The sequence below is a fragment of the Delphinapterus leucas genome, chromosome 3 (genome assembly GCF_059928025.1).
Source record: "Delphinapterus leucas isolate spDelLeu-1000000601 "Yukka" chromosome 3, BTC_Dleu_Yukka2, whole genome shotgun sequence".
NCBI lineage: Eukaryota > Metazoa > Chordata > Mammalia > Artiodactyla > Monodontidae > Delphinapterus > Delphinapterus leucas.
The window spans coordinates 160339656-160363830 of NC_143131.1; the positions used below are offsets into that span (position 1 = coordinate 160339656).

At 51.4% G+C, this 24175-nt stretch overlaps 1 protein-coding gene across 1 annotated transcript in view; it reads left to right on the plus strand.

Annotated features, from left to right (window-relative positions):
• Positions 1–24175, plus strand: part of ADAMTS2 (ADAM metallopeptidase with thrombospondin type 1 motif 2) — a 247378-nt gene that overhangs the window by 145066 nt on the left and 78137 nt on the right. The window contains exon 4 of the mRNA XM_022563351.2: positions 8309–8511. Coding sequence (XP_022419059.2) covers positions 8309–8511 — 203 coding nt within the window. The remainder of the gene's footprint in view (positions 1–8308; positions 8512–24175) is intronic.

Here is a 24175-nt window from a genome sequence, read left to right on the forward strand (position 1 = left end):
TGGTGGCTTCTCTTGTTACGGAGCACGGGCTCTAGGCGCGGGGGCTTCAGTAATTGTGGCACATGGGCTCTAGACCGCAGGTTCAGTAGTTGTGGCGCATGGGCTTAGTTGCTCCATGGCACGTAGGATCTTCCCGGACCAGAGCTCGAACCCGTGTCCCCTGCATTGGCAGGTGGATTCTTAACCACTGCATCACCAGGGAAGTCCCTCTCCTTTCTTTTTGGAGCTTCTATTATATGGATGATACACCTCTGGTCTGGTCCTCCAATTTTCTTATCTTTTTTCCTGATGGTTCAAGTCTCTTGGTCTTACTGTTTTATTTTCTAGGAGATTTTTCAACTTTGTCTTCCTAATCCTTTCATTAAGTTTTTTTATTTCTGCTGAAATGTTTTTAATTTCAAAGAACCTTTTTGATTGTTCTCATTTTGTTCTTGTTTAGTGAATGCGATATTTCCTTCTACCTCTCAGAGGTCACTAATGATAGGTTTCCCCACCTTCCTAGGTAGTCTTTTTTTCCTCCATTTTCCTCATTTTGATTGTTGTGTTGTATCTTGGTCTCCATCTGTTGAGTCTGGGACTAATCCCAGAGAGCTGGATATCCTTGGCTGGCTGCCCCTGTGTAAAGCTGGGCAACAAAAGAGGTGACTGGGAGCTTGATGCAGGTAGTTGGGGGAACCATGCACAGTAATATTGCCTTTTGGTCTTTGGTCAGATTCCCTAGAGAAGCCTCCTTCCAATGTCCTGCCTGAGGGGTAAAGGCTTGACTACCAACGTTCTGGGAGTGGATTGTAGAAGTGGGCTGGTGTCTCAGCATTCATTTCATTTTCCTGTTCTTAGCATGGTACCTGTGCTCTCAACTACACCTGGTGCCTGCAGCCCAGAAACCTTCTTTTCCACCTTTTTGAGAGAGAATGAGCTTTCAGACCAATGCAGTGCTAGTTATTGGGCTGTTACTGGGACACAGGGTGTGGGGAGGGGATTTGGCATTGGCCATCAACTAGTCCTTATTTCGATCCACCCATCATCCCACTTCCAGAGGTACTTGGTGCCTTTGGAGGATTCTGCAGTACAGACTGGAAGAGTCTTGGCCAGCTTCTCAGATATACTAAGTCCATCGCCACATGGCCACCTGCTTTCCAGTTTACAACAGTTCTGTTATTTTCTTCCTCTCCTTCTCCCCCTGTCCGTGTAGGCTTGTGATTAAAAAAAAAAATCATACCTTTTCTAAAGTTGTAATGGGGTTCCAGGGAGGAGCAAAATTAGATGTATGTGTTCAATGCATTTTTACTCAAGGTCCCTCCTATGCTTGGATTTGTGTTTAGACATTGTATTCAGTTCCAAAATCTGTCTTTTCATGACACTCGTACCACTGTGATCTAATTAATGTTATTTTGTAGTGTCTTCTGAAAATTTGAAAGGTAAATACCTTCTTGTTATTATTCCTTTTTAATATTTTTTCTGACTATTCTCTCATATGTAGTCTTCCAGTTGAATTTCGGAATTATTCTGTTGGATTTTAACAGTCTTTTTGATGGAGATTGTGTTAAATTTATAGATTAATTTGGAGGAGAGTCAACCTGCAATCCAGGATAGTGTCATTGTGTCTCCAATTACTGAGGTCTTCTTTTGTTTTTGGGGAGAGCCTTGACTATATTGTATTACTCTCTGTGTAGTCTTCATACATTCCTTATTTTTATTTATACCTAGATATTTTGTGGGGTTTGTTCCTATAGTCAATAAGCCTCTTTTCCCATTCTCTTTCCTAGCTGGTCACTGTTATGTACAAGAAAGCTATTGATCTTTGCATACTGATTCTATGTAAGATGAGAATTAACTATTTCTTGTAGGTTTGGTAAAACTCTTCTATAAAACATTCTGGGCTTTTCTTTGACTGCTTTTTTCCATTTCTTCTAAGGTTTATTCAGGTTTTCTACTTGAGCCAACAGTTAGAGTGTATATTCTCTATTTAGTCTAGGCTTATTAGAACTGTGTTTTTAATTTCTGGTGTTTAGGGTTTGAGGGTCCTCCTTCTTGTTTTCTCTGATTTTGCTCTATGGTAGCAGCTGTGGACATGATTTTTGAGTTTCCTTTTTGTCCTAACATACAGTAAAATTTGGAACTTGTTCTGCACGTGCTTGAACAGGACACATTTTATGGTTGTTGGGCTTAAACATTAGGTTGCTTTAGTAATTCAAATCTTCTACAGTAATGCAAATCCTGCCTAATGTTTTATCTAATTCATGTTTCTTTCTGGAATAGATGTATTAAAAAGCACATAGCACTGTGGCTTTGCCTATTTCTCTTTGTATCAGGTTGAAGCTCTGTTAGGTGAAAAAAGTTCATATCTTTTATATCTTCTCAATGAATTGTTTATCAGTTTGTCCCCTTAATGTCTTGGATTATATTTTATCTCATGAATGTAGTTAGGCCTGGTTTCTTTTTGTTGGCAATTAAATGGTAACTCTCTCTTCACCCCGTTTGTCTGAACTCCTCCTGGGTAATTTTGTTGTAGTTACACCTTCTATAAGTAACTTACAGCAGGATTTTGTGCCAGCTCCTGCTCCTTTGCCAGCCACCTGACTTTTGCTCCTGCTGCCCACCCCCCTCTGCCGCCCCCAGCCTGGGCTTCCTGGCCCTGCTGTACCTGCCTCTCCTTCCAGCCCAGCTCCCAGCTCCCAAGGGCACCCTCTGCCTCCCCACTGTTGGCCCTTTGCTCCCTCCCATCGTATCTCTGCACTGGCTCCTACCCCTCACAGCCCTGCGATTATCTGTGAGGCACTGAGGCATACAAGACCCTGGGCCCCTGTCTTCTGAGGGGCCCTCCACTCAAGTGGAGAAGACAGATAATGCCCAAGTAAATTCACAAATGACATTCGAACTGCAAATGGTGGTATGTTCCATGAAGGAAGACACTGGGGGAAGGAACAGCCTATTTTAATTTAGAATGAAATAAGGCAAGTTGCCCTGAGGAGGGGACATTTCAGCTGACACCTGGAGGGTGAGAGGGAGGAAGCCCAGTGAGGAATGAGGGGAAGATCATTCCATGAAGAGGGGACAGCAGTCTTTCCCATCACTGAGCAGTGGCGTCTCAAGGCTCCGTGCCCCTCCTCCCCTTGTCGGTGTGCAGCTGGCCCTGAGCGGGGAGGCAGAGGGGGACCAACACATCTGAGTCCACTGCAGGAGGCAGTGGGTCCCTGGCACCAAGGGCTGCAGGTCCCCTTCCCTCTAGACCTTTTGGGGGGGGGGCTTCTACTGGACCTGATAGTGTTGCAGGAAGGGAGACCCCTTCCAGGGCCCGAGAGTGAATGAATTGTCCGACGAGACACACATGCTGACAAAGCAAGAGACTTTATTGGGAAGGGGCAGCCCGGTGGAGAGCAGCAGGGTAAGGGAACCCAGGAGAGCTGCTCTGCCATTTGGCTCACAGTCTCAGGTTTTACGGTGATGGAATTAGTTTCCGGGTTGTCTCTGGCCAATCATTCTGACTCAGGGTCCTTCCTGGTGGCCCACACATCGCTCAGCCAAGATGGATTCCAGCGAGGAGGAATCTGAGAGGTTGGGAGGACATATGGACTGGCATCTCCTTTTGACCTTTCCCGAATTCTTCCAGTTGGTGGTGGCTTGTTAGTTTTGTGTTCCTTACCAGGACCTCCTGTCGTAAAACATCTCATGCAGGGCTTCCCTGGTGGTGCAGTGGTTGAGAGTCCGCCTGCCGATGCAGGGGACACGGGTTCGTGCCCCGGTCTGGGAAGCTCCCACATGCCGCGGAGTGGCTGGGCCCGTGAGCCATGGCTGCTGAGCCTGCGCGTCCGGAGCCTGTGCTCTGCAACGGGAGGGGCCAAAGCAGTGAGAGGCCTGCGTACCGCAAAAAAAAAAAAAAAAAGAAATTTTTTGCAAATGGTTACCTGGCCAGGGTGGGCAGTTTTGGTCAGTGGTTCCCCTAACAATAGGAAGGTTAAGTTTGGGCAGGAGCAGCAGCAGAAAGGACATCCTAGGAGAGGCCAGTGCAGCAAAGGCCTGGGCGTGGGATGTGCACAGGGACAGCAAACACCCAGGCACCCTTGAACCTACAGAGCCAGCACTTGCTGCATGATGCTCCCATGGCATTTACAGACTCAGGTCCCTGGGGTTTCTCTTCTCGGGAATAAACATGCTTGTTTCTATCAGCTTCAGTTTTCCCACACCATCCCTTGGTGCTGGTGAAGTACACAGGTCCCTCTGGGGCACATTAACAACTTTGGATGACATGACTTGGGCTGGGTTCCAGCCCCTTCTCTGTGGTGTGACTTGTCTGAGTCACTTAATCTTCCTGGGGTTCCTTGATGCTAAAACGGGGACAGTAATGAGGATAGTGTGGAGCCTCCCATTTGCTGTGAGGATCAGATGGCTGCTGGACATAGTGGAGGTTTGTTACTGTGAGGGGCTGTGCACATGCCCCACCCTGCCACCAGATGCAGGGGCAGCAGGGTCTGGCAGGGGCGTGTGATTCAGGGGCTGTGGCTGCTGTGACCCACTTATTCCCCTGGAGGGCAGGTAGTTCAGGATGCCCTGGATGCAATTCTGCTTCCCCTATTCCGTCCTCTCCACAGACTGTTATTGACTCTTTGAGAAATTCTGTCCGAGCCGCTGTAGAGACTCTAAAATGAGGGACAGCTTTTGGAAGCTTCCTGTTGTGTCATCCTTTGCCTGAGACATGAACAGTCCAGAAAGGTCTCCCCAGCACAGGGAATGCCAGGAACTAAAACCCCTGTGGTTACCCATTGAGAAGATAGGGTCCTGCCATAGACACCTCCGCTCAGGGAAGCCTCAGCCTGCCGGGGTCCAGTCTTCTCCCATCTACCATGGATCAGCCACCTAGGGGGTACCAGTGGCTTCTCCTTGTGGGGAGGCTGTGCACAGAGGGCGATTGAGTCAGGAGCCAGGGCAGCATCGTCCTCCCACCTCAACAGGAGATGGGCAGTGCTAACTGCTCGTTAGTGGGCCAGTTACAAGCATGCAAGAGCTCCGGGGGAGGAGGGGAGGGTGACAGAGAGGTCTGAGGGACTGAGAAGAACTGAGGCCTTTAGACCAAGGAGGCAGCCCAGTGCAGGTGGACAGGCCCTGAAGGCCGGGATTGGTTTCAGGAAATCACTAGGCAGCCAGCTGAGAACCCGAGCAGGACTCAGCCTGAGGGATAGGCCCGCTAGAACCAGAGTGTGGTTGGGATCTCTGCATGGCCTAGCCTTTAGGATCGGGCCCATGGTAGGGAGACTCAGGAGACATCCAAGAATGACAAGGTGGAACGACAGCCTGGCTGCTGGGTCCCATCAACACTCATGTGGCCCCAGGTCTGGGCGTCTGACAGACCCTGCTGACCTTGGAGCTGTTCCCTACGTCCTGCCAGGCCTGAGCAGGGCTGGGGCTTCCAGGGACCCGACTGTAGGGTGGGGCTGTCACCTTCAAGGTACCCCAAGCGGCCCTGTCTTCCTCCCTTCATCTGCACTTTACTTTGGATTTGGACATATCTCTACAGGGGCTGGGCCTTGGAGGGGTGTTCTAGAACATAATGTCCAAGCCACCCTCTAAAATTATCATGCTCGAGATAATAATGATAACAATAATTATGCTTGTGGTGAAATTAACATTTCTAATGCATTCTTAGAAAACATTGCTGTTTTTAATGGGCTTGTAACATACAATTTAGTTAAAAACTGAGCTTGCGGGCTTCCCTGGTGGCACAGTAGTTGAGAGTCCGCCTGCCGATACAGGGGACACGGGTTCGTGCCCTGGTCCGGGAAGATCCCACATGCCGCGGAGCGGCTGGGCCCGTGAGCCATGGCCGCTGAGCCTGCGCATCCGGAGCCTGTGCTCCGCAACGGGAGAGGCCACAGCAGTGAGAGGCCCGTGTACCGCAAAAAAAAAAAAAAAAAAAAAAAACACAAAAAACTGAGCTTGCTCAGCAGAAGCAGCTACAAGATGTACCCTAGCCAGCCCTGGCCTGGTGGCAGCCCCATTCCCTCCCCCAGAAAATGTCAAGAGGAGTCACTGCACAGTGACTTCTTGGGTTAGGGTTGGGGGCGCACTCTGTTGCCTTCAGAGGTTAAGTGGGCAGCAAGGGCGGCAGGCCAGGCAGCGGGCCCCTGTGTCCTGTTTCCAGGCATGGCTGTCACTCCACAGCTCAGTGTAAACTCCCCTCCCCCTCTACAGTGACTCCGTTTCTTAATTTCTCAGACAAGCTGGCTATTCTAGGTTTTAACATGAAATCTCCAAATTTTGAAATACTGTCAACCAAATAAGGTATTTAAAAAACACCACATGGCCCTAACAGGCACCCCCATGGTCTGGTTTTGCTCGGGGACCACCTGTCAGTGACCCCTGGCTTGACAGGGGCAGGGGGTAACATTCAGCCTCTTCCCTGGGAAGAGCTTTTTATGGAAATTACCATCTTTCTGCTTCCCAAGGTGGTTCTGAAGGTGAGCTGTCCCTGGTTGTTGAAAATGCAAAGAAATAAATGTGTAAAAATAGAGTAGCAATTCCTCAAACCCACTGTCAGGTTTAAGTAGCTGATGTTTCCCCTGGGAGCAGCAAGGATGGCCCTGAATTACCTCCAGACAGTGCAGCAGAAGGATGAGCTCTGCACTGGCGCTCTCCCTGGAGTGGCCCTGGGCAGTGCCTGCCGTGTGCATGTGTGTGCGTGTGTGTGGAGAGTGTGTGTGTGCCTGTGCATACTGGGGGGACATGGGGGACTACAGGGCTGGGGCGGGGGCACAAGGACCCCAGGAGGTAAGGAATGCCAGCAGATGCTCAGCCCTGGCACTAGCCCATTCCTCTTTTCTGTGCAGCCCTTCCCCCTCTGCTGCTCCTTCACTTCCACTTTTCCTTCCATAGCCAGGTTGCAGGTTTGTGCCTGAAACCTAACAGACAGCAGGTGTAAAGAAGAGAGCTTCTGGCTGGCTGGGGAGCTCTCTCAGTCTTCTGGTCTGTAAAATGGAGGCAATAACACACATCAAAGAGGCCTGTTGTCAGCACTGGATGAGGAGACATACTCGGAGGGCCTGGCTGCCTCACTGTGCCTCCAGAGGAGACCGTGGAAAAGAGCTTAGGGGACAAGTGAGAAGAATTGTTCTGGAAGACTCTTTGGTGATGTCATGATAACCTGAGGTCCTAGGTCCTTCCCAGGGCAAGGGTCTCTGAGACACATCTGTTCCTCCCCCTACCAGGAGTGCCAAGGAGGGGCAGGACCCTGGGGTCAAGGACCTGGCGTGGACATATAGACCAGAGCAAGGTTGTGAGGGGCTTCCAGAGACTTTGGCACTGGGACTAATTGGACAATGTGGTCTGTGGCTGCCAGCAATGCTGAAGGTCGGCCTGGCCAGCTCAGCTGCAATCCTGAGAGGTAGGGGCCAGGATTGGTCCATGGTAGGCTCCAGGCCCAGTGGGAAAGTAGAAGGGGATTGAGACAGATGCTGCAGCCCTGCAGATGGTGCAATGACATCCTGGGGTCCTGGGCCTGATGCGATCCAGCCCCTGGCCCCCTCAACTGTGGCCCCTAAGGCCCCATGCCCCAGATGGTCTGCCCCGCTCTGAGCCAGGTGTTTAGCCTGTGGGGGACGGAGTGAGCCCCTGCCAGGCAGACTGTGGTGGAGTTGTCATAAGAGGGGCTCATCCTGATTCCTGCATGATTCAGTCAGGCAACCTTTCATCTCTTTGGCACTTGGCATCAGGGGCAGGCACAGTTCTGGGGTCGGGGGTCACCCATGGCCTGGCCCCAACCCAGGAGTTGAGTGGGTGGGCCTGGCACAGAGATGAGGGACCTAGCTCCAACCAGGGACTGAGCAGGAAGTTCCAGAAGAGGAGCTGTCTGAAAAGACACTGTGAAACACATACCACCTGGGCTGGGCCTCAGTTTCCCCGGTTATAAATGGGGAGACCAGCCTGGGAGACCAGCTCTTTGGCACTGGGTGGCCCTTGGGGAGTGTGCGAGTGTGTGAATGAGTGAAAAGAGTCCACCCTGCCCATCCAGCTTCCCACCCTCTCTGTTCACTGCTGGGTGCCAAACCTGGCCTCTGTGATGGCCGAGCTGTGGATTTGCATGCTGCTGGGTCTGAGCTGACTTGGTACATCACTGCTGCCCTCTCTGAACCTCAGTTTGCTCTCCTGTGAAATGGGGACAGAAATGCCCTCGGTTAGGGTGCTGTGATGATGACAAGCTGATGGCCAAGCTGGCACCTGGCAGGTGCCGAGTTGCATCTGAGTGGGGTTTTGTCCTGCTGCGGTGTCCCTGGTGAGCCTGGGCTGCTGCTACAGGCTTTGTCCTCTCTCCTTCCAGGGATCTTCCCAGGCAGCCTGGACAGCCTCAGCCATGCCCTGGGCATCCTGGAGGAGCGAGTCAACAGCTCCAGGCAGAGGGTGCGCAGACATGCTGCCGACGACGACTACAACATCGAGGTCCTGCTGGGGGTGGATGACTCTGTGGTCCAGTTCCACGGGAAGGAGCATGTGCAGAAGTACCTACTCACCCTCATGAACATTGTGAGTGGGGGTGGGGTGGCAGGGGCAGGGCACTGGGGGTGGGGCTGAGAGGCTAGGGGTGCAGGTGGGCCAGGGCAGCTGTGCTTGCCACGGTTTCCTGGTGGAGCTGGGGGTGAGTGACATGGTCACAGGGAGGCTGTCTGGGTCTACAGGTGAGAAAAGGTGACCCTCCCATCGATTTTGTTGAACCTCAGTTTTCTCCTCTGCAAAGGGCGGGTGGAGGGGGGTGGTTCTGACTTGGCAAGGCTGTTTACATACTAAGGCAGCTTTCCAGAAACTCGTCATTTGTGTACCAATTTTCTTAATTTTTCATCATACCCACATGGTATAGGCTGTGTATTTTCCTGTAAATCAACTGACTTTTTTAAAACTTAAAATTATTCACAAAGGCAACCTCGCTTTATTGTAAAGGTAACCTAGAAGTAAAATGTAAAGCGATGTTATTCAAATCCAGCTAGACAGTCCTGCCTTCTGCCGGGTCTGCACCACAGCCCGCGATGTTCAAATGGGAGATTAGTGTGTGTTAGAGAGGAGGACAGACAGACCGACACCCATCCGAGGTTTCTCCTTGAGGTAGTTAGAGGAAGTGAAGATGGAAGAGAGCATCTGTTTCTCCCTGTGAGGTTGGGCTCCTTAACTGGGTGACTGGGTGCCACCTAAGCCTCCTGTGGCGCCACGGGACACCTGCCCTGTCTACCCAATCCTGAGAGATTAAGCTGTTACCCCTCCCCTCATTCCAGCCCCTTCCACCCCAGGAGGTATAGGATGCTGACCTTGTAGAAAATGCAGTTCCTGCCTCTGCCCAGGGTGGTGTGGAGGTCCTGCCCCTCGCTGCCTGGTGCCTCAGTTGAGCCCTGCTGGGAGAATATTAGGGGTTGGAGGGAGATGCAGTGGGCCTGCAACCAGGACACACTGTGGGCCGAGCATTGTGGGAGGAGTGGATTTGTGGAAGGAAGCCTGGGCTTGTAGGGGGCTGGAGGTGGGCAGGGAAGCCCAGGGGATGGGGGCTCTACAGCAGGCAGGGCTGCTCCCCAGCCTGTCAGTGAACTGGGTCCTCCAGAGGTCCAGCTGGTGGCGAGCAGTGAGGGGGTAGGACATTTACTCCTGGCCTGGTTCTCAGCTCTGCTTCCTGGGCCATGGTGAGCCCCTGGAAATTCAGCTGATCCTTGGGCAAGACCTCCCAGAGCCCTAGTGAAGAGATAGGTCAGGGGCAAGAAGGAGGATATGAATGAGCTGGTCACTGGACCAGGAGTAAACCCCTGCCTGCCGGCCTGTCTTCCTCTCCACCTGCCTTAGGTAAGTCACTGACCCTCTGGAATGCAGCCATCTCATCTGCAAAGCAGGGCCAAAGTCTGTTTGCAGGTGTTATTTTATTTTGGAGAGTGTTGTCACACTTAATCTCACTTATTTTTGAAAAGTACCTTTAATATAATAATAGTAATAATAATACCATGATGGCTACAAATATTGAGCTCTTAATATGTGAATCTGTGTGCCAGGCTTGTGCTAGTCACTTATCATGCATTATCTTTGGAAATCTTCACACTAACTCTGTAAAATTGGTAGATATAAAATCTTGTCTGCCTTCAAAATATATGTCTTTCCCGAAGTATTATACTGCCCTCCAACCCAGTGGACAAAAGGACTGGTTGTGGAATTCGAGAGTCCTGAATCCTGGTAAACTACTTGTTTCTTCACACTGGAATTAGCATACATCCCACAGAGTAAGAGCTCAGTCTCGTAAGATGGGTCCCACTTCAAATGCCGAGCTCAACTCCCAGGTTGTCAGCTGTGCTTCTTACCAACCAGCTCCTCAAGTTCAATAATTTGCTAGAACGGTTCACAGAACTCAGGAAACCACTTTACTTAGTATCATCGGTTTATTATAAAGCACGCAACTGAGGAACAGCTAAACGGAAGAATGCATAGGGCAAGGCATGGGGAAGGTACATGGAGCTTCCGTGGCCTCTCTGGATGCACCACCATCCCAGCAACTCGATGTGTTCACCAACCTGGAAGCTCTCCAAACTTCATTGTTTAGGGCTTTTATGGAGGTTTTATTTTGCAGGCATGATTGGTGAAATCACTGGCCATGGGTGATTGAACTCAATCTCCAGCTTTTCTCTCCTCCCTGAAAGTTGGGGGTGGGGCTGAAAGTTCCAACTCTCTAATCATACAGTTGGTTCCTCTGGCTACCAGCCCCCATCCTGAACTATCTAGGGGCCCACCAAGAATCGCTTCATTAACATAAACTCAGGTAAGGTTGAAAGGGGCACATTATGAATAACAAAAGATGCTCCTCTCACCCCTATCATTAAGGAAATTACAAGTGTTTCAGGAGGTCTGTGCCAGGAATGAGGGGCAGAGGCCAGATATATATTTCTTATTATTTTGCACCTGGGTTACCCCTGACCCCACCACTACCAGGTATGTCACTGAGAATGGGCTTCAGTCTTCTAAGCCTTGGTTTTCTCATCTTTAAAATGGGCAATAATTTTCATCTTGAGTTGTCGGTGAGGATTAAATGAGATGATGAAGGTGAACGTGCTTTACAGTCTCTAAATAAATGTGGTTTTGCTATCATGACGATGACAATATTTAGTTTAGCGACAGCAGGTTTAGAATTATTCTTGACAAGTACAGCAAGGACTCTGAGTGTCTTCCTGAGGCTGGTGGATCAAATCCACCTTTTCCCTGGTGTGGAGGGTCCCTCTGTCGCACACACCTTATGCCCATGAGCTGGTAGGAGGAAGTCTAGAACTTTGTCTTGGTTTTGCCAGTTAACTTCAATTTATTCATTTACACCCCCGTGATCCAACTGTACCTCAATTTTGGATAAGGGTGTGGTTTGGTTAGTTTCTTGAAAAGCATGAGAAATATAAAAATTCTTAAATTGAAACAAATTTGATTATAACAGAAAGGGATTTTAGGAGATGAATCGGAGGAGCTGAGAAAGAGTACTTGGGCCGTGTCTTTTTTCCCCTGCTGCATCCTGCAAGTGGTGCTTGTTCCAGGCACAGCGGCTGGTCCTGCAGAGACAGAGGGCCTGGTGGACACTCCTGGGGTCAGGGAGACACGGCAGTGGGGGGGTATCTGTACCTCCAACCTGAGCTCCCACAGTAAGAGTGCAGTGTGGTTGAGGGAGGTGAGGCCCCCTGCTTGGATCCTGTGTTGCCTTGACAATACCCTCTAAGGCTCAGTGTCTTCATCCAGGGTACATGCATGCCCTGGGAAGAGTCCCTGGGGATGATCTAAGGCGCATGAGCCCTTTGGTGGTCTTGGGGAGGAGGGGGATTGAGGAGGCAGGAATATTTGAGAAAAGATGAGCTTCTTTAGCGGTACTGTCCAATAGAACTTTCTGCATTGCTAGAAATGCTCTAATTCTGCATGTCCAATACAACAGCCACTAGCCACCCTGACCCTTGAGCGCTTGAAATGTGGCGTGTAATTGAAGAACTGAAATTTTAATTTAATTACGTTCCAATAGAATTTTAAACAAATTTTAATTATGAAAAAATATATAAAATTTACCATCTTCACTGTTTATAAGGGAGCAGCTCAGTGACATTAAGTATACTCACATTATTACGTACCCATCACCACCACCCATCTCCAGAACTCTCTTCATCTTACAAAACTGACACTCTGTACCCGTTAAACAATAACTCCCATTGCTCCCTCTCCCCAGCCCTTGGGAAGCGCCATTCTACTTTCTGCCTGCTGTGCCCTTCCTCTGAACTTGACCAGCACATGGCGCTAAATGGCAGTGTGGGTGGCCCTGGGTGTGGGGGCCTTTAGACCCGGTAGGTGCTGGCCCACCTGAAGCTGCAGCCAGAGCCCCATGTGACCCTACAAGTCCTGGCCAGGGTAGGGCTCCCTCTTCTTGTAAGCACACAGCTGGTCTTGGGGCTTCCCAGCATTTGGAGCCAAAGCAGCAACGTGCAGGACAGATGTGGCAGCAGCCGGCCCAGACTGTGCTCCAAGTGAGGCATTTGGTCAGCAGTGAGGACAGCCAGGACCAGGATGGAAGTATTCCCAGCTCCCAAGGCTGGGGGCCAGCCCTGGGCGGACAGTCTGTCCCCTGAGGGAGGTCACAGAAGCCCTGGGAGGAGGGTCAGGTGGGGGGTCCCAATGGCAAAAGACCTGGGGAATGTGGGCTCCAAGGAGCAGCAGAGGCCAAGGTGTCGGGCCAGGTGTCGGCGTGGCTCAGCCCTGGCAGCTCTAAGCCAGCTTGGTCTCCCTCATCGTTCAGTTATTCTGCTTGCAGGACTCCCTTTGGGGTCTCTTTGTGGCTGACCCTGGGCTGGGACGTGGGTCCTGGTGTGACACCGACATTTCAGGTTCATCAAATATCCACATGCTCCCCTCCCTTCCATTTCCCAGCCTCCCTTGCACCTCATTTTTGGGGCTGTGTGGCTAGTTTTAGCTAACGACCTGTGTGGAAGGAAATGACGTAGGTCACCTCTTGGCCAAGGCAGTTGAGAGCCAGTGTGTCCACTCCCTCTCTCTCTGTCCCACCACAGTGACCTTGGAAGTCACATGTCCCAGTAGCTGCAGCCGCAAAATGGGGCAGGGCCGCCCAACCTGCATAAGTCTGTGATGTGTGCAAGGAAACACACACCAGCCTTTACTGTATTAAGCCACTGAAATGTGGTAGATTCTCTGTTAACTGCAACACAGCCCATCCTATTCTAATACACACAGCTCCTGTCCATACAGTACAATCAACAGATGTTTACTGGGCATCAACTCTATGTCAGCCGTGAAATAGGGCCAATGTGGGGAACAAGGGGCCCAAGTAAGAGGGGAAGTTGGAGGCAAGAAAGGCCAGTCAATAGAGGGACTTGGATGTGACTCTAAGGGCAGTAGGAAATTGCTAGAGGTGCTACTTCCTTCCAACATTAATGGGCAAGACATTTAATGCCCTTTTTTTCATAGGAAAATGGGAATTAATCCATCCCCTCTTTCCACCTCAGACTCTCGAGGGTCAGAAGGGTTGGAAATATTTGCTGAGCATTTCGAAAGAGCCACCTGGATGTAGAAGGGGTCTCATGGTGTTCAGAACCCTCCCACAAACCCATTCAAGCACCTCTTTCGAGGTCCAGTTTCCTTCTTTTCTTCCTCAAGTCTAGAAAAGTAACATTCTTTAAACTATGCTATATTTAACATGTACCATATACTATTTATGATGGAAAATTAGAATATATTCATATAGGTTTGTGAATGTTTTCTCCTATCAATTATTGCCTAGTACTTCATTTTAATGATGGCATAACATTGCACCACGTGACTGTAGCATACTTCTTAGGTAATTGATTATTTATATGACTCATGTAACAAAATTTATTTCCCTTTTAGATGTTAGTTTGGCCACTAATAGTAATGAATATCATTATAGCTGAAACTATTACTCATCCTTTACTATTTCCTTAAACTAAGTTCCTAAAAGTACAATTCTTGGTCCACAGTTATGTGCAGTTTAAAGTTTTCTGTGTCAGAAAGCTTTCTGTTCATTTTCACCTATTCATGTTCCATTGAGTAAATGCCCATCTCCTCACCTCTTCACACCACCAAATCCTTTTTAGCTTTGGCAGTTTGATAGCTACAACAGGGATATACTTTTGTTGTAAGTTGTAGGTATTTGATGGTAAGGAGGTACCATTTAAATATATATATATATATATATATATATATATTTTAAAACAGTGATCATCTTATATTTTTATGATTGGCCTATTCATGTTCTTTATTCCACTGGGACTTTAGCTTCTTTTGTGTTAATCTGAAGAACTGTTATATTAAAATAGGTTAATTTTTTGTCTGATGTTTGTGTGGGAAATGTTTTCCCCAGTTTTGTTGTTTGCCTTTTGTTTTATTTTGTTTGGGGTTGGTTTGTTGATGGCTTACATTTTTGTGTGTAGTCATGTCCTGAGATCTTTTCCGCCCTGGTTTTTCCCTTGGGGGCTGTCTTTGGCATTTCATGCCCTCTCCAGAAGTTAATCTTCTTGGAGTTTCTTTCTGGTTGCCCCCAACAGTGACTCCCATGGCCTGTTGTCAGCAGCATCATTTCCCAAACCCCAGCCCTCACTGACCACCTGACGATTCTTGCTGTGCATTCAGCTGCGGCAACCCCACACCTAGAATGTCTCCTGGGTACAAAACTCCCGGGGCCAAGTGCAAATTGAAAATGTGGTTCTCTTATTCAAAGAGCAGGAAAAAGTGTCATAAGAGGTACCTATACAAAGCCTTTTCCTTTCGTATACAGCCTTTCAACTTGTCAAGATTTTAAAATTTTCTATTTATTATCACTCTAAGCGAAGAAAAATTAGGATTTTTAATTACAATCATGCGTTTTACCATTCATCTTTATATTGTACAAGGCCTGTTTTAAATGCAGATATTAGAACATTTAACCAGCATGGGGAATCACCAAAATTAAACAGATTTGTACTTTATGGCTTGTGCCCGAAGGGTGCTGCAGGCTTACCAGAAGTTCAGACAAAGCACCAACCAGACTTAAGAAGGTTGGGAGGAGGAAGACAGGCCCCCCCAGGAGTGGAGCCATGAGGGAGCACTCCCTGAGGGCCCCCGGTCCTGGCCAGTGATGCAGGGCGTGCCCCCGGGGCCTGACAGCTGCCTGTCCTGTCTCCCGACAGCTGCCACTGAAAGAACACAGGGCATCTCCCAGCCCCAACCCAGGTCATGCCCTGCCCCAAGATGCCTCAGGGCACATGTGTCCACCTGACCCTCCCTGCACCTGCATGCAGGTCCCTGTAGTGGTCACTGAGTGGGGAGTAGGAAGACAAGAGCCTGTCCTGTGGAAGTGGGACCACGTGTGAGCCAAGGCTTCCCCATCCCAGCGGATTTCACTCACAAAACACAAATTCAGAGATAAAATAATGAATTTCAAGATGGTAACCACAGAGCGTTAAGCCCAAGTGCAGAGCCCTCCTGGGCGTGGGCCCTGGTCACTCGCCTCTGAACCCAGGAACCTGAGCCTGTGCTTCTTGCCTCAGGCCCCATTCTTATGGCCCATCCCCATCCTCTACTCATCTGGAGGCTCAGCTCAAACCTACCACCGCTCTCAGCTCTCTGCCCAGATGAAGAAAGCTGGTGCCTTCTGAGCACTGAGGCCAGGCTGTGGGCTGAGGCCTCATCCCTTGGGGTCCTCTGCACTGATTTTTACCTCTCATACACCATAGCCTTGAGATTGCTGGCAAACCCAGGATGAGGCCCTGTGTCCTGGGCCCAGGGTCCTTTAACCGGGCCAGAGAAGCTGGGACCCCTTGGGGAAGGCTGCCGGACAGCCTCATCCACATGTTTGAGGGAGGAGGGGTCTCGATCCCACCACCAGTAGGCTGTGAGGATGGAGCGGGGAGCACTGGCAGATGTGCGGCCCCTCCAGCCATGCTGTCTCCTCCAGGGCCCATGCCCCACACTGCTGCTGGGTCCCGCCTTGGTCCCCTACTTAGGTGTGCCTCTCCAGCGCTGGCCACCCCCTGCCGCCATCCCGTTCCTGCTCCTCCCGAGTCTTCAACTGTGGCTCATCTTCTGACCTTCACCAGGCTCAGTTCTGAGGACAAGGAACTCCCCCCTGCCCGGGCCGCCCTCTGCACTGGGAACTGCGGTCCTGTTGACCCCTCTTCCTTGGAAACGGGCTTCCTGCCTAGCCTGGAGCTCCCAGGCTGGGAGGCAGTCAACACTCCTGAATGTGCCTGCTGCTGACTCTGATGCCAGCCCTTGAGCTAGTCTGTGCTTTCAAACTCAGTGCTGTGGCAGTGCAAGCCTGGCACCCCAAGGAGCCATGCAGTGACGCAGCCCTCATGTTCGCGGCACCTCCAGTTACCTTGTCAGGCGTGGACAGTGGGTCTTCTCTGGGCTCAGGTGAATGGGAGGCCAGGGAGGAATGCCTTCGGGGAAGACTCAAGAGCCATTATTAAAGTAATATGTTTACAAATGCACTTTAAAAAGTAAAACCTATTCATGCCAAGACTTCAAGAAATATAAAACTTAGGCACAAGACTAGTGCTTCCTATATGGCTTATAGCATTTAACTAAAGCATTAATTTCAATCCTACACTTCCCTGAGCAACCAAAGGCCTTGGTGGTTGCTCGGGCTCTCAGGATCCATAGAGACCTAGCACTGCTGCCTGACTGAGCTGCTGGTCCGCTTGCACTACTTCTAGGTGTGAGACAGGCCAGTGTGTTGGGTGATGACCTGCCCCAGAAGACGGCTCTTTGCTCGTGGGAGCACGTCCTCTCATCAGGCCTGCCAGAGGCTGCTGAGGCCACGGTACAGATGTGAGGTGTCTCCCCCTAAAGTGCCACTTTTTCTGAATGGCAAGCATTTTAAAACATCAATTTTATATGAAAGTAAACTGGGACATATTACTGAGTTAAAGCAAAATTCGCCTGAATTTTTCAAGATAAACTGGAGCATCTAAGGCAGGGTTGCCAAAACTATAGTCCAAATCCGGCCCATCATCTGTTTTTGAAAATAAAGTTTTATTGGGACATGGCCATGCCATTCATTTATGAATTGTCTATGGCTGCTTTTTTACTACAATGGTGGAGCTAAGTAGTTGGGACAGAGATCATACGGCCCACAAAACCACTATCTGGGTGTCAAGAAGTATTCTCTCTCAGGGTGTAAAGAAATCTTCTACTTGCTTAGGGCTCACCTTGAGCTGTGGCCCCAGCGCTTTATAGTTGCATTTGCCTCCCACTGTTGTCCGTGCACATGGGCATACGTGTTAGGGAAGCACTGGGCGTAGAATGAGGACCAGCTTTGGAGTCAGAAGCAGTTGCACCCTAATCCTGGCTTTTACCTACCTGGCAAAGTTCCCACCTTGCCCTAAACTTGGTTTCTTCATCTTTAAACCTCCCGCACACTCTGACCCATAAAGACTGGCACACTCACACCCGGGTACCCCCTGGAGACAAGCTCCCTCTCTCCCTCTTCAGGCCTCTGAGCCCCGGCAGCTAGAGCAACCCTTTCTTGCTGGCCATTGCAGGAACCTCACACGTGAGCTGAGCTCCACCCTCTGCCTGCTCAAACCCCAGCCCACCCCCACCCCAGCTTTGCCAGCTGAATGGGTCTGTGAGGTCACTTTGGGGATTCTTTTTAAAGCAACTGAGTGAGCATTTTAAAACAACATAGTAGGAGGAGCAAGATTTCTGGGCCAGCAGATCTGCCCCTCCCACCTGGGCTAATTGCTCATGTTCTGGAAGAATTTCTGCCCCCACCCCCACCCCAAGCATCTCTTCTGTCAGGGGCAGACACACTCCTTAGGCTCATGGAGAACATGGGATCCAAAGGGGCTTCTGAGCTTTCAGAGCCGAGGCCATACCCTTTGACCCTTCCTAGTGTGGGATCAGTCCTCTGTACAGTATGTTCTTAAACATTTTTTGTTGAATGATTTCTGTCTGTGCCAGGATTCAGATATTTTCCCTCTTTTCTTTTCTAATTTAATCCAGAAATTGGCCTGGGCTCACCAAAGCCTTGCCAGGATTTGCAAACAATCAGAGGCACATGGGCTCCAGTTCTCATCAACTTCCAAGAATGCTGGGGACACGTGGTGATGGTGGGGAAGGCAGTGACAGGACAGGAATGTTTTCTGCTCTCTCGGGGGTGATCTCGTGAACTGGCCACAGAGCTGCAAACCCGCCAGGGGGAAAGCGCAGACCCAAGTCCCATTTACGTGTCTCTGGCTCTGGTGTCTGGGGAAGAGAAAAACATCTCTGAAACTGGACACTAAAACTTGGTTCCCTTAAGCTGAAGGGAAGCAAGCAGCGCTCCTGGGGCAAGAGAGACACATTTGGGTTTGGGCCTGGCCGTAGCAAAGGATGTGAGGATGCGGAGAAGAAGTTCCCACTGTCATACGGCAGCTCCCCAGGCCCCAGGGTCTGCTGGTGCTGTGGCCACAGCCGGACGTTCCTGGCACTGTTCCTGTTCCTCATGCTTGTCCCGCTGGCCTGAGAGCATGGCCCTGTGTGCCACCAGGAAGTATGACTATCAGGGCCAGCAGTGTGTGAGGCTGATACAGTACTTAGAAGAGGGCAGCGCTCTCAGATGCTGGCAGGAGCCAGGCAGGAAGCCTAATCAGGGTGTCCAGGCTGTGGACAATAGGGAGTGGTGGAGACTGGAGCGACAGGAGAGGCTACACCTCTGGAGATCCCCTCCTGGGTTCCATTCACTTGCGGTCATTTAGGAATAAACAGGCACACTCTTGTGAGCTCCCCACCCCACCCCGCCGAGAAGCTGGAAATCCAGCTTTTACAGGAAATCTAATTACTTTTCAACGTTGGCAACAAATTGAAATTAAGACCTCACACTGCACTAGTGAATCAGAACACGACTGGCCGATCAGCGGGTGGATTGTTCCTTCAGGCCTAGAAGAAAGGAAGCGACTGCCTGCCCTGCCCTGCTGTATGCCGTGATGGGGGATAATTAGTGCCACCTCCTAGGGCTGTTGTGAGCGTGGTTTGAGTTAAACACCAGAAAACTGCTTAGTGGCACTCTGGGCACATGGAGAGCATGCCTCAAGTGTGAGCTGTCCCCGGTCATGTATTTGCTCCTTGGGCGCTCTCAGAACCCTGGTCTAAATGGGCCCCACTCTGGGCACTGGGGTGCAGAAGCAGGCAGTCGTGTTCCTATGCTCAGAGAGATTGGAACACGGGAGGGGTGGGGAGCAGGGCAAGGAATACGTAATTTCATCCTGGTTAATATGCCTGCTGATCATGCAAGTACCACAGGGTCACAGGGAAGGGTGCCCCAGATGAGGGCCCCTTGCGCTGCCCCTAATGCAGAGGCAGAGTTGACCAGGAGGGGAGCATGGTGTAAAGGCTCAGCGACATCTCCACATCACAGTGCAAGGTTGGGCCCGACTGGAGTGTAGGGTGCTTGGGGAGAGGCAGGAATGAAGTTGGCAAAGCCTTCTGTGCCAGGCTAAGGGGCTTGGGATCCACCAACATACTGTCAGGGGAGTCATGAGTTTGCTTTGGGGTCTAAAGAGACAGAAACATCTCTCTTAGGGAGTTTGGCGTTCATGCCTTTTACTATTGGAAATGCCTCTCCCTATGGCCTAAGAGGCTGAGTTTTCACACATGCTGGCCCCAGGCAAGGAGGCACTTATATGATGGCTCTACGTTGCCCTGGTGGCCCTGTGAGGTTCCCTTTCCTGGGTAAGGTCATTGAGGCTCAGAGAGGCTGGGTGGCGCAGGTAGGGTGTGGAAGATGAGATTCCCATATCTGTGTGGCCTGGGTGCGAGTCCTCTCCCTGCTGCCCACGGCCCCGACTGTCTTTTCCATCTATGACTCTCCTGGCTCTTCCCCTTGGCTTCTTCATCTGTTGTGTCTTCCTGTTCTCTCTAGGGTTTGCTCACCTACCCACCCACTCATTCACTTAGTGCATGTCTCTAGAACACCTGCTATGTGCCAGACAACAGTTCTAGGTGCTGAGAATGTCGTGTTAGCAGGCCTGAGGCCCTGCCTGCATGAAGTCACATTCCAGTGGGGACGGGGGTGGACAGTAGATGCCCCCTCCTCCCAGGGATGATGATGCAAGTGGAGAACATTCTGCTGGGGGGAGCCGAGGCCTGTCCTTACCTCTGCCTCTTCTTCCCTGAAGTGTGCAGCACTCTCCTGCCCCCTGGACTCCCCCACACCTCCCTCCCCACTCTGGGAGGCCCCCTGACAGCTGATGAGGGAAGCCTCAGAGCAGCCTGTCCTTGGCCTCCCTGGGGAGCTGGCAGTTGTCAAAGCAGGAGTGAGAGTCCCCCCCCGAACGAGGAGGGCTGGGTAGTGTCACTCCTTGGTGACAGCTCTGGGCAGCTGCAGAGCTTGTCTCCTGCAAGCTCCAGCAAGGTGACAGCCAAGCCAGAAGAGTAGAGAGCACCACTTCCCATCTGGCTGTCCCTCCCATCCAGGTTCCTCCTTGGCTGCCCTCTGTGCTGCAGGAGTTGTAGCTGAGTGACCCTTGAGTTCTCCTCCACTGCCCAGGGGGCCCTTTGTTGGCATGTCTCAGGGGGGTTAGGGGTTCACACAAAGATGCCAGAAATTTAATGTCAGATTCAGAGGGTCTACTTACCTGGTTTTGCATGTTCAGCACCTGGCGACGAGCCAGGCACAGAGTAGGTGTTGAGGAAATGTCTTGTGAATGAACAAATCAATGAGTAAATGAATTCTCATAGAGTGACTGTGGTCCCACCGACTCCCATAAAAAATAGGCTCTATCTGGGACTTCCCTGGTGGTCCAGTGTGTGAGACTCTGTGCTCCCAATGCAGGGGGCCCGGGTTCAGTTCCCGGTCAGGGAACTAGATTCCACGTGCATGCTACAACTAAAAGCCCACATGCTGCAACTAAAAGATCCTGCATGCCGCAACTCAGACCCAGTGCAGCCAAAATAATAAATAAATAAATATTTTTTTAAAAAATAGGCTTTATCTGTCCGTGGAAAAGAAGTACCAGTAGCATAAGTGTTCTTGTCCCTTCTTCCTTGATGCTCAAGGCTGTTTGTCTCCACCATAGATGCTGGAAGTTTGAATCACCAGGTCGTAGGAATGTACAGTTTTAATTTCAGCAAGTTTGCCAAATTGCTCCCCAGAGCCCTTTGCCCTGGTTCCCACGCATGCTCACATGGGTGAATCTCCCAGTTTCTCTGAGCCTCTGTTCCCCAGTAGGTAAACGGGGGTAGTAATGCTCACTTGCAGGGTGCAGGAGGTGAAAGGTAGTGCTGTCAGGAGGCACCTGGCACAGGTCTGGGAAGGTCAGAGCTGACCAACGAGGTGCAGCCGTTGTTCTTTCATCCACGACATCTGCCAAACCAGCCCAGCTCTTGTCCTCGAGAAGCTTGGCTCTCTTGGGGACACACTGGCTTGCCTTAGCGCAGCCAGAAGGACAAGGGCCTGGCTGGGGAGGTCAGAGCCGAGGTGAGCCTTGAGCTGATTGACCACAAGTTGGTACTTCCGAAGTGGACATGGTGGGGAGGGTGCAATTCTGTGTAGACCTTCAGCGTGTCCTGGGAATGGGAGGCCTGGAGTGGGACAGACATGGGGGTGCAGGGCAGGGAGGCCTCGGAGGGTAGAGCTGGCCAGAACGGGGGAGCTTGGATTGATCCTGAAGCTTTGGGAGCCAGCTGGGTTCTAGGCATTGAGGATGCAACAGCTAAGGATGCAGAAGAGCCCCCAGCTCTCAGTGGGCACAGACAGGTCCAGTGGAGGGAGGTGGCAGTTAGCAGACTAACAAACAAATGAAGGGATATGAGGCCGTGATGGTGCAGCAGAGGGAACGGCCTGGAGGATCCTCGAGCAGCATCCAGGTGAGCCCAGCAAGCTCTGGGGGGATGTCCACTGTACACGCAGAGTGAGTGGGAGGCAGCCAGCTGCGGGGGTGGGGCAGTCCTCATGCCCCTTGCCACCTGAGCCTAGCAATGAGATGGGCCTTGTGGGCTCCCGTGGCCCTTCCGACCCTGAAGTGACCTGGGGCAGGTACTTGCGTGTCCAAGAACTCAGCCCCTCTGCCTTTGGTTCTGGGCTCCCTGTGTAGCAGGGTATGTTCATCCATCTTCTCAGTTGCCTATTTGTTCTCTTCTTCCATGTTTCCGGGCGCCCGTTCCCAGCCTGGGCCCAGGTGGTTAACACACTGCCCTGCCCGGGGACAGAGGCTGGCAAAGACAGTGCAGCTACTCAAACAGAATCTCGTGGTGCGAGGGGCCATGTGGTGCACGCAGGACAGGAGTGTTCCCCACTGTGTTCCGAGGTGACTTCTTACATTCTGGGTGTTAGGAATAGTGAGTGCCGAGGGATTTCACTCTGGAGGAGGGGTATATTCGCAGCAGACAACTCTGGCAGTGAGCTGTGATGCTGCAAGGAGGGCTGCTCTGAAGCTTGCGAAGTTTTCTGGGAGGCTCACCTTTCCCGGTGAGCCCCTTGCCTTTGCCAAAGGCACAGGTGACAGTGTGAACGGTCAGGGTTTCCTTAGTCTCTTCTGTGTCAGTGCCTGGTAGGCAGGATCCCTCCCTTTCTCATCACGTGGGGGACCCTGGGGCCTTAGTGGCAGTGGGGAGAGACTGGCCTGAGTCCTCGCCATTTTTGCTGTCAGGTCTGGCCCCAGACTCTTTACCTGGACTGCTCCGGTATGCTGAGCCCCACCTGGTCCAGGTCTGGTGCCGTGATGACCCATCCAGTCTGAAGCCTCTCCCACCCTGACCAGCATAGGCAAGAGCTTCTGGAGCCCACACACACCTCTCAGGGGCTGGGGCTGGGGCTGGGGGTGTTCCAGGCCAGTTTACTCCCAAGAGACCCTCCCGTTTCTCACCTCCTGCTAGAGCCACCTTGGGAGGGGACTCTGCTCTTGCAATGTGGTCTCATCTTAGGGTCCAAGTGGGGAGCAGGAGCTGTAGCTCTCAGGATCTGTGTTTGACCCTAAAGGTGTGTGAGGGGCAGCAGCAGGGGTGGGGGGCCATAACCCTGGGTCTGACTTCCTGCCTCTCCTCAGCCTCCTCCCCTAACCTACATAAACCAGGGCAGTTGCTTCTCCCCTGTTCCCCTCCCCAGGGACCTCCCAGGTGCCATGGCCCCCCTCCCCATGGTGGCATTTTCCCTCTTTCTTTCCTTGGGTCACATGGTGATAGGGAAGCAGAAGAATATGAATTATAGGAGGGACGAAAAATCATTGTTTTTTCTAATGACATGCTGGTGCCCAGTTGCTCACATCACAGGGGTGGGGTTGTGCTCACAGGCTCTGAGACAGGGATGGGGTGGGGGACCAGGGAGGATGCCATGAGGTGTCACCACCAGGGGCCTCCCTGAAGTGCTTCCTCTGGAGGAGACTCCAAGCCAGGCCCTCAGGGCTCTGGTCAGGGAGGGCTGAGGAGCTCATGGGTGACATCCCAGTGCTCTCCAGGGCCAGGGCCGCTGCCAACAAGAATCAAGATCCCTGCCTTCTCTCTTCTCCTTCCTGTCTGTGCCCTCCAAACTGGCCTTGGTGGGACGGTGGGCTCTAGCCTTTGGCCTCAGATGAGTTATTCTGTGTCCTGCGGCCTCAGCAGGGTCCGTCCTTCCCTGTTCTGCGGCATTATCCCTTTCTGATGAGTTCTCGGGTGATGAGTGGGAAGGTTGGGCCCCAAGTGGTGGTGTGGCTGTTGGTTACCCTGTGGTGGAGCTGGCAGGGAGAACCCCGGGTCTGGGTCACACACGGATACCTGGTGAGTCCCAGCATGGGCTCTGGAAAACAGCCTGGCTGTGCACTGCAGTCCAGGTAGGCCTTTCCCGATGGCCCTGAGGAGAGCCCAGGGTGGGCCCAGAGAAAGGACTCAGGGTATTTGACCTTCTGTCATTTGATGACAGCTCTACTGAGTCTGTGCTGTGTGCCTGGGATTTTGCTGGATGCTTTAAATATAGTGTTGAGGTCGGTCCTCCATACAGCCTGAGGGGCTAGAACTAGTATTGCCTCCATTTCACAGATAAGGAAGCTGTGGCTCAAACAGGCAAAGTACCAAGCCCAAGTCACAGGGTAAGATGGTGGCCGAGCCCACCCTGGAACCCACGCAACCTGATGAAGTGACGAGGTATGGGCAGCTTCTTGGAAGTAATCAGTGCCAACATGGGCAGCTGTTTAAGGCATCTTTGTTCCTTCATTTGCACAGTAAACATTTGTTGAGC